Source organism: Tyto alba, unplaced genomic scaffold (genome assembly GCF_018691265.1).
Source record: "Tyto alba isolate M040663 unplaced genomic scaffold, T.alba_DEE_v4.0 Super-Scaffold_8, whole genome shotgun sequence".
In the NCBI taxonomy this organism is placed as follows: domain Eukaryota; kingdom Metazoa; phylum Chordata; class Aves; order Strigiformes; family Tytonidae; genus Tyto; species Tyto alba.
The window spans coordinates 7,346,174-7,356,991 of record NW_024881329.1 but is presented as its reverse complement, the minus strand read 5'-3'; the positions used below and the strand labels follow the sequence as shown (position 1 = coordinate 7,356,991).

Below are 10,818 nucleotides of genomic sequence, written 5' to 3'. Positions count from 1 at the left end.
GCATCTGTCTGTCTGTCCGTCCCTCCCTTCAGCCCACAGCCCAGTGCCCGGCAACGGGAACTCCACGTGCCCCCTCCCGATGTCACCTCAGGCCCTTCGCTGGCCGAACGCCGGTCACTGCCCCGCAGCTCCAAAGCGAGTGACACAACTCCATCCAAACAAGCTGGGGTTTACTGGAGAACTCGGAAAATCAGAACACCACACCGGCTGGCAGGTGACGCCGCTGCAGCCTGCACCCCTTCTGGTGAACACTCAAACAGAAATGTCTTTCCAAGTGGAGTGTGAGACAACAAGACAACACAGTGAAACACGCTGCGTCCTATTTGTTCCGTAACTATTTTGTAGTTTTGTAGGCATTTTAAAGTCATCTTGCTTCAACAGTTTCCAAGAGCACCACATTTATATGCAGTAAGCAAATGCTCACTCTGACAAATGGTTACGTACGTGATGGCACCTTGATATAACAGGATTTGAATAGCTGTTTGTTCAGCTTAAAAAAAACAACCCAAACCCACAGCAGATTCCAAGAAAGTGATTTATTTCCACTTGTCCTTACAAGTTAAAGACAGTATGCTTTTCATTAAAAAACAGTATCATGTACTATTTAGAAAATGATTACACCTTTCTTGTCAAAGAAAATACTCCCAGTTATGACCTCCTGTCTACCTTTTAAGGATAGGTGGGTTGGTTTCTTTCTTTTTTAAGAGTAATCCTCAGAATGTATCAGCAGAAAACGCATATAGGTGAGGATAAAGTTACCAGCAAATGGATAAACGTTCCTGTATAATTAGACATACGTTAACACAGAGGAACTCCTCCACCAACTAGTGCTCCATCGGCTCCTCTGCCTTTTCTGCAGGTTCATCAGCAGGCGGAGCAGGCTTAAAGAGAGGAAAAATAACTATTTTAGGAAGGCAGAACACAACACTTGACAAATCGGCTTTACCCTGGCTTGAGCGTCACAAGTGGCAAACACAGCTCACATCAACAAACAGCTCACAGAGTAGCGTCATCCAAATTAAGCATGGAACAGAAAAGAGCTGGTAATTAGGAGACTAAGGATGCATCTTGCAACAGGCATGAGAAACATATGTAGCCACTTCTGTCGCAAAAAAGTGAAAACTTGTACTCAAAGATGAGGAAAGATGACGACATTGGAACAGTTGGGCACCAATTCAGCATAAATGGATTTAATAAGCACCTTAGTCTCCAGCTAAGATTATACGGTTTTCATATAGTAACTCCAAATTTTAAAAATCACATTCCTGAAACTCTGCCAGAGTAGTAAATGAGAGTAAATGTTGTAAACATAGATGTGATAGGTCATATCACAAAATGCTGCCTTTCAACAAAGCCTGTTTATTTGTATCTAAACCACACACCTTTCTCTGTGGTCTCTCCTCAAGACCTTCTAGGAATGGTGCTACGTCATCATCATCATAGATGGTAAACTCCATGTCCTTGCCAACAATTCCAATGGAAACATTCTGTTAAGCAAAGTTTTGAAAGAAGTGAGAAGCGTTTTTCTGCAAATAACTCCAGATTTACAGCTTTCACTTGTGAAAGATGAGTTTCCTCCCATGACAGAGACTCATGGTGCTGTTTGTGTCTACTTAAGCAAAGACAGAAATTTTGAGACTCCCTCTTCGTTAGATTGTACTAGGAAATAAAAGGGAGTTAGATTTACACCCCTCAACAGCTATCATGTCTCTAAACCTTTTAAGTAAAACCAGTTTTCAAGGGTTTCAATTTCTCTCCATTTTGTGTTTTCTTTTTAATAACACACATTTTCCAAAACCACTTATTTTAATCTTCTTTTGCATTTTCATTATTTTAAAAGTTCTAACAAACAAGGTGGGCTAAGAATAGAAAAAGTTAAAGATGGGAAAGGGCAGATCAGCCACAAGCAGAACACCAAATAATGATAGCCTTAGAATTTTCTTGTTCAACAGCTCCTCAGTTCACTGTCAAAAGCTTCTGCAACTTTGATGCTGGATACTCAGTCAACTGTTTGTGCATTACCTTCCCTCACCTTCCAGATTAACTACTCTAGTTACATGTACTGTATCTTAAACACTGATCTAAGTTTAAAATAGAATGAAGCAACCAGGGAAACAATGTCATATTTGGAGAAAGTATCATTTTTGGGAAGAAACTTAAATCTGAGATAGTTAAGGAAACTGTAGACAAACTGATGACATTAAATTAATGTGATATTATCTATGAGGATTCAGCTTCCAAATTTCAGTGCCAGCCACAGTTTACATTATTTTTGTCACAGTAATTTCTAGTAACAGTGGCAGTAAGACTTTTTGTTTTGAAAACCTAGTGTTTACCTTGGTGGTCAGATCCTGTTCAGCAGGAAGAGTCTCTCTCAGGGCACGCAGTCCATGTTTAACTAGCTCATTTAGATTACCTTAAAATGAAATCAGAAAGACATTTACAAACTATGTGGTTTTATCTCTGGACACTTATTTCCCCTTCTTCCCATTCCTAGCCGACAACTAGAAAACCAGCTTGGCTAACCTGAGTGCCAGAGCTCCTCTCCTTCCTGGTACTGAACACAGAGTTGGTTATAAAAAGTATACCTTGAGAAACCAGCCCTTCCCTACACTTGAGGTCAAATGCAACTGGTTTTGGCACTTGCCTTGCCTCTGGTGTGGTGATAATCTAGCCTTTTTTTCCCCAAGCAGCTATTCAATAGCCTCCTCATCATAATTTCATACAAAAATACATTCACCATTTTAAATGCATCATCTAAATACTTGCCCTGACATACTATCCCTGCTCTGACACGGAAAGAATTGCACTTTCCCTGGGTTCAACTGGGCAGGGGCCTTTTACTTTTTCCTCTGCTTTTCTGAGCATAACTTCTCTTTTCACTAGATGTAGTAAGCATCCAGATATTAAGACATGAAAATTTGTAACACAGACTCTACCATTCTGTCTTCATGCAGATTTACACTTATGCCAAACTTCGCTCTCAAAATTTATCTTCCTATCCTACAAAATTCAAAAGACTAGAGCAGTAGCAGAAAACAAACGGCATGATTGATGAATACCTTTAGATAGACAAGTTTTAATTACTCACAGTCAGTAAATTCAGCCATGTGCCTCTCTAAATAAGTTCGCGCTGACTGTGAACGAGCACCAATGGACATTGCTTTGCAGTCAAAATAGTTTGCAGAAGGACAAGTCTGGAAGATATGAGGACCCATATCCTACAAAGAGAGGAAAAAAAAAAACCCCACAGAATGTAAACCAAATGTATGAATTCATTCGAGGTCTGCTGCTGGAACATGTATTGCTTATTGGTACTTCACATAGCTTATATGTATGCACATAAATATATTTTATATCACTTATCATATTACTCTTCTTATACAATTCCTTCAAATCTACTGTAGAAAAATGTATATAGAAAAATCTTTATTTACACTTTGTTCATTAAAATGCCTTTTTTATGTGGGCAGGATAGCTGGCACCAAAAATATTTATTTCTCTGTTCCATAAACTGTAGTCTGCTTATGTATGCTTCCTACTTCACAGCTTGCAGTACATATTTTACACCATTCCATCTTATCTGTACAAAAGTAAAAACCTGCTATAGACTTAACTATGACATGCAAGATTTCAGGCAGATGACAATTTCCTTCAACCTTCCTCATGTCAAAAACCTTGAGGGCAGAGATTCTGTGTGCACTGCATTAAACAAACTGTTGTTGCTAAACAAGTAAGAGAGATGCCAGTGATGATATCCACATCCATTTTTTTTACAAAGTATTTAAAATGATTTTGTAAAGCTCCATAATCAACAGTAAAATAATTACTGTCATCATGATGTCATCATTTGATCCCTTAAAACACAAATCTAATTTTTGCAGTATCTCATTTTGCACCTTAAAATAATTAGTTTTTCATTTTTGCAAATGTACACCATCTCAGATGTAGGTAGGATTAGCAGTTAATTAACATTTTCAAAAGTTATGTTTTAGGGTAAGAGGCAGAAAATTATTTCCTAATTCAGAGAATTTTGATGAGTCTGTGTCTTCCATCTTCCCCTCCTAACATCTTTTTGTTGCATAAAATTGCATTAAGCACATTTTCTTTTAGATCAATAGCAACTAGTACAGCTTGCTTACATCGTAACCTGCAATGAGCAGTCCTACGCCATACGGTCTTCTGCCATAACGCTGCGTTGGTATCTGGGTTTCTTAAGTAAGCTAAGGAAACAATCTCACAATAACATGTTAATTACCTAAAACATTTTCCCAAACCAAGCAGAAACACACCAAAATCATTATATAGTCTTTGGAAACCTTTCTGCAGGAGTGAAAGGCATGTTTGAAAGAAACATCTCATAAGTTATTTGGAAACACCAACTTCTTTTTCACCAAAAGAAAATTTAGCAATTAGCTTTCATGAAATAACCGAGTGGTGCATTCACATCAAGTAATACAAACAGTTCACCTAGCGCTGCACAGCCTCATTTAATTTCTTATCCCTTTGAACTTTTCCTAGGCACCTGATAACAGAATACAAGGCCTCCACTGTGTTCCACGCAGAGATAGAAACTGCCACAGAAAAAAAAAAAAAAAAAAATCATCTGAGTGAGCAGCTATAGTCCAGTAAATTATACTTCAAATACTGCAGCCATCTTTCCTCGCCCTCCTCCAAAGGCACGGGGTTGCATAACAGAAAACCACTGCCATGCTAAATGTTGCATAGCACTTAATTGCTTCTCCACCAGTTCAGTGCACATTAATGGGTATTCTCTCAAAGAATACATCGACAATGTGAATAGAGAGACTTTGAAGTAACTTCTTCAGTGTAATACAACTCTGAAGCTGTGATATATGAAAATCATTTTATGACAACTATGAACATGTAAAAAGCTAAAAACTGTTACAAATATAAAAAAAAGGATACTGCTTCCAATTAGTGACACTAGGCGAGAAACTGGAAGAGGTCTATCAAACACAAATCTAGAATCCAGACACTCCTGACGCATGAAATTGCTAGAAAGAAAAATTAAAAAAAAAAAATAAAAAAAAAAAAATCAAACCAATGCATAGATCAAATTCACACTGAGTTTTTGTCTCAATACTTGTCTGTTAAGGTAAGCTTTTTTGTTTCAGCTCTGCTCTTTGAGAAAAGGGTCAAAGGCATTACATAATTTCATTTCATCATGACCTATAATTGTTATTTAGAAAGTTGATCACAGGTTTGAACGAGTATTCCAGTACATACAAATACATTGCAGCCATACAAAGAATATAGAAGTTCATGCAGGCAAGTCACACCATCTGCTGAAAAGCCACAGTTAAATGGGAAAATTTCTTTCTAACACTACAGCAATTAAAGTTTATTTCAGAAATTTTTCCTATGCCTTCTTTGTCCTTTCCTATCAAACTGAGGAACATGCCTCCTCCCGTGTACGTACACCTCTCATCTGATGAAACTGTGTGGCCAGCAGGCAAAAAGCAAGCCACTCTGCAGCCAGCACATATAGCAGTGTATGTTTTTAATAACTTTCTTAAATGTATGTACACAGAAGCAGCTGATAGAGGGAAGTTCGTGATGCACTTTCCCAGACTGCTTGGAAACCCCATCAAACTGAGGAAACCAGACAGGACTGCCCTACTAGTAACAAAACCAAAGAGCAAAATTTTGGGCCAAAGAAATTAAACTTCTGCCAAGTAGTTAAAAATCTGCCAGAAATTCATACTGAAGTCTTTGGCATAGTACAACAGAGCAGTAACTCAAGACTAATCCTTAGCTGTCCAGAAAAGTTCATTTGCAATAGTCTACAAATGAACTTTCACTCATTATTGCAGAACTGTGTTTGTCAACAGTTAAGATACTCACCACAAGAGTCTTGCATCAGCAGTAAGTCCAGCAATTGAGATACCAATATGGTTGTCAACGTACAGGATTTTTTTCTGATGAGCTGCCAGCTCAGACTGTGCTCTCTATGCATAAAAGGAGAAAGCTATGTGGCAGACCGAACAGTTTGCCAAGCACTGTGGAGAAATCTGCTAACATTTATAGCAAGAACTGAATATGATCATGAAACAATAAAAAAAGATAAATAAATCAATTTATAAGCTTGCAACAGAAGACAAGAAAAAACCTAATTCCACTTCAGTAAGAAGCTGTCAGAAAAAACGAACAGACACTCACTCAAGCTTTGGGAAGGAAAATAGCTTTACTACTTAATAACTAAAGAAAAAAAAAATGGGAACATATTTTTAAGGGGAAAAAAAAAAAAACTTTCACTCATTTCCTTCATCATTTTGTGAAAATCTGCTTTGCATAGGTACTGCAAATACTTACAGTTTTATACTGGTACTCAAGAGAAAGGAAACTGGGATTGCATCTACATTACACGAAGTTCAGACAGTGCAAAACTATTTTGCCAAACCAAAACTTCTCTACTAGCATTATTGTCCTGAGAACACTGTTTTGAAGTTACCTTGAGAGCAACCAGAACAGCATGCGTTTTTGACTTCAGCCCCACAGTAGCTGAGCCTTGTTTCACAGCTTCCATGGCATATTCTATTTGATGAATTCGGCCCTGCAGAACAAAATCAAAGGTAATCCTTCTAAAGTTAATCATCTGTATCAACTTTCAATGGGTTCTGATATTCAGACCTTTGATTCCCACTCTCCCCAACTGGTACACTTACTGCGTAACAGTTTAAATCAACCACCAACAGACTTCCTCAATTACCTTCTGCAAATTCCTCACCAGTAGCCCACACAACCCTGGCCATCTCTGAGCCACTTGCTACTGCACACAAAGAAACAGGAAAGCCAAAAAGAAAGGGTGAAAAATCTCGACATATCAGAAGACTTTTGTCACTGTCTTCAGGGGAGTCAGTATTTGACCCAATGTGATTCAAAGACAGATCTTCCAGCTGAAGTTTGATGCTTAACTTTTAATCGAGTTTCCTGAAGAAATGAGTCTTATGCAATTGTTGTGTCTCACCATCCATTCCCTAATAACTTCTGAACAAGTTATTAGTCAACTGCAGTAAAGTCTGAAAGAGGAATAGAGGTCTCAAAGACAATTAAGTCCCCACAAGCTCTGCAAAGGCAGCCAGAAGCTTTGCAGGAAAATAGGACAATGTCTTTTTAATGCAACCACTGAGGGCAAAGTAGCTGATTTTCTGCATGCTGGTTGGCCAGCCTGTGTCAAACAGCCAGCACAGCATGCTCACTGCTGCTGCGAGTCCTGGAGTTACTAACCCCAGCACACAGCTGCACCCTACCAGTCGTGATGGAGTGGAATGCAGTAGCTGCTATAGTGAAATGTACTGGGGATAATCTACAGGAAGTCACCTTCTATTAGGTTGTTGGGGTTATTTTGGGTAAAAGGTTTTTTATTTTATTTATCTAGAGAAATAAGAAGTCCACTAGATGCTCAAAATACACAAATGTTCCATTTCATTCCATTCACTAAGTTATAAATGGAATTTCAATGGCACGGGCTATTTCCTGCTCAAGAGCAGTATGGAATCACTGTGACCTGTCCAGCATGTATTTATCAACTTTCATGAATGACTTGCAAGGCTGTACAAATGTGAAACCCTTTTTGGCTTTTAATCATGTATTTAATTTTCTTTATAGCAATATTTGAAAACATACCCCAATAAAATACTATTATTCTTTGCTACTGTATTAACGATGCCAAGAATTATTACAGAATCATATCACTGCCTCACCTACAGGAATGTACAGAACAGTAATTGCACCACAGTAGTAATTTTAAATATCTTTTTTAATAAAAGACATCAACTCTATTCCTATTTTTGAGGCAATCCATGAAAAAAATAGAAATTAATGTTGTGGATGACTTCAAAATATCTACTAAAAGTCTCAAGAGAATGCCACAGTTTTAGAAGTAATTTTTAAAGTAACAGATTAATTGTAATTTTTTTAATCTAAGTTCTTGATACAGAATCTGCCAGAGGAACACCATCATTAGGAAGGATGAAAACAGTTAAAAGCCATCTACAACTATCATGGTATTGACTAAAGAACATTAAAATATCCAAGGTTGTCTTCATATAGGATGGAAATCATGAAACATACTCTTTGTTACAATGTATGTTGAAAATGTGTCTTTAAAGAAGTGCTACTACCAGAAGGTTTTCAGTAGCAATACAAACTCACAAACTAATGACATACTAACTTTTCACTAATACGATTTGTTATTTGCATTTAAAAGAAATCTTTAGTTTTGTTAAATCTAGAAATGAGTCAGTTTTCAAGACTTTGATTTTCCATAAGTATCCTGTCTTACCAAGATATGAAGCAATATTAAACACTTGCTTTTAAAATTCTGGAATATTTATTTTGAAGTCAATACAACCTGTGTAAGTTTCAGAACACACAACACATGTTTTTAATAACAGTACACAATGTGAAACTGATTAAAATTCAAATGTAAATCTCAATATAATCTTATGTACAGAGATAGAGTGAAGCCTCCCTAACATTCCACAACACAGGGAACTAGGGACACGCAGCTGCACAGACTTCATAGCTGCAGCACAATGTAAACTGCGTTACAAAATTATATGGTATTTAGCCACTCCCATGTTCTAGCTCTGTGTTATAAGCTTTATACACTAGATTTGTTCAACAGCGATGTTTGTGACCATTTCAATCTAGAAAATTAAGATCTGTGAGTTCATACTCCAAAAATCAGTATCTCAAATTCCATGCTTCAGATTACCATATGGGTACAGTCATCCAAAAAGGGGCTTACAAGGCAATAAAAACTGCAAGCGCAAAAAGAGAAACAGGTGCTGTTATACCATGCTTGAAGAACACTTCATATTCTTACTTAAGCACTAAGTACTAACTTCAAATAATTTGATTTTGTCCTGAACAATCTGAATACAGTAATGCTCTTAATAATAATGATAAAAAAAATGTTCTTCCTAACTGTATACTCAATAGTTCCTTTCCAAAATTAGCTACTGAATAGAAGAGGGAATGACCTGGCCATAGCCTAACCCTGGGGAGATTTAAACTCAGTTTCATGCTTTTTCATACCTTACTTACCGATTTTTTTATTATAGGTCTGTAAATTGATCATAGAATGGTTTGGGTTGGAAGGGACCTTTAAAGATCATCTAGTCCAACCACTGACAGTGACAGCCTCTATTCTGCACCTCACTGGTACATACAGAGAACAGCCTTACATCCTTTGAGGTAACTGGGCCCACCTGAACACCACTCAGGTTCACACTCCAGAAGCTCAAAGATGTGCTGCTGGCTTTCTAGAAACCCACAGCGCTGGCAGGGAGCAGGCTGCAGTTTGCTTCGGGCACCGGAGTACAATTTATGCTTTGAGGTAACACCGCTGCAGGAGCCCAGCAAAACAAGAAAGCACGTAAAAAGCCAGTTAGCAAGCTCCTAAAGATTTTACCTGTGGGCTCCAAACTGTGACATCATTGTCATACTGGTTGCGAAACTGGAAGGAACAAAATGAAATCCATTAGTACGAGCAGTGAGGGGGCAGAAAGCACACTCCCGAGAGGAGTCCCGGCCGATTTCTTCTCGGGGCCTTTCCCGGGAGGGGGCGGCTGGCCGGCCGGGCTGCCCCGCACGCCGCGAGAAGGGCTCCCGCTCGGGGCAGCGCCCGGAGGCGGCAGGCCCCGCTGCCCGCGCGGGGGAGAGCGGCTGCCCGCCCCCGGTCCCGGGAGCCCCGCCGGGGCAAGGAGGCGGCTCCGCCCGCCCGGCCCCGCTCGGGCAGCCATGACCCACCGCTCTGCAGCGTCACGCCGGGCCGGGCCGGGCCGAAGCGGGGACGCTCCGCCGCCGCCGCCGCGCACCCCTCCTGCCCGCCCGCCGCGGGCACCGCCGCCCCGCCGAGGGGAGCGCGGCCACCCGCTGCCCCGGGCCCCGGCGGCGAGGCCCCGGCCCGGCCCGCGAACTGCTTACTCACGGCCCCGCTCCCTCCGTCCCGCCCTCCCGCCCGCTCCCCGGCTCGCCCCGCATCCCGGGCAGGGCCGCGGAGAGCCCCGGCCCGGCCCCGCCGCCCCTCACCATCCTCCTTCCCCGCTCAGTGCCGCGGGCTCCGGGGCAGCGAGGCTGGACTGCTCCGGCAGCGACCGCTCGGGGCTGGCAGCGGCCAAACAGCGCTAGCCGCACCTCGAATCATCGATCGACTGCGCGGCGCGGCGCTTCGTCCCGCCCCTGGAGCGCGCCGTGCCGGGCGGGTCCCGCCCCTCAGCGCATGCGCGGTGCCGCCGGGCCCCGCCCCCTCTCACCCCCCAGGCTGTGGGTGCCACCGCCATGTTTGTGCTTCGGGTCCAGGGCAACTTCGCCCGTGTTTGTCTTACTGCTAGGCTTTCTCCCGCTCAAAACGTCTCGTTAAGATTCCTGTGTGCGATACCGAAGTTTAATTGCGTGAGGAAAACTTGCATCCTGGAATTTGAAGTTCGTTTATCTTTCTTACTAATAATACTCAGTGTTAGACGTCTTAATAGTTTTGAACAAGTCGCATTTTTAAATGGCTGAAGATGGAGACATATAAAATAGGATTCATGTGCTATTAATTGCCTTGTCTTTGTACGCTTGGAAAACTCCATATAGGATATTAAGAGAGCGTGTGAACAGCAGCCACTGTTACAAATATGTTTCAGGTTGTAGGCAAACCTTAGCTACAGATAGGAGTACGTATGGATAAATTCAATCACAGTTACTCTTTAAAAAATTATTAAAACCCAACCACTGCCAGCTTTACAAAGCTGCCTCTAAAACAGCTGTGAGAATTTGTTCACTGGGTTGTGAGTTCGTGCA

The 10,818-nt window shown here is 41.0% G+C and overlaps 1 protein-coding gene across 1 annotated transcript; it reads right to left on the bottom strand.

The window, feature by feature from the left end:
* Positions 1 to 521: 521 nt before the first annotated feature.
* On the bottom strand, positions 522 to 10,199 carry PSMA1 (proteasome 20S subunit alpha 1). The gene is made up of 10 exons (XM_042784533.1): positions 10,063 to 10,199; positions 9,443 to 9,487; positions 6,476 to 6,577; positions 5,869 to 5,972; positions 4,930 to 5,018; positions 4,143 to 4,213; positions 3,092 to 3,221; positions 2,337 to 2,416; positions 1,383 to 1,487; positions 522 to 881 (listed from the first exon to the last, which is right to left on the bottom strand). Exons 1-10 carry the CDS (start codon positions 10,063 to 10,065, stop codon positions 825 to 827), a joined length of 786 nt encoding a protein of 261 aa, XP_042640467.1. The 5' UTR covers positions 10,066 to 10,199; the 3' UTR covers positions 522 to 824.
* Between the last annotated feature and the right edge of the window lie 619 nt (positions 10,200 to 10,818).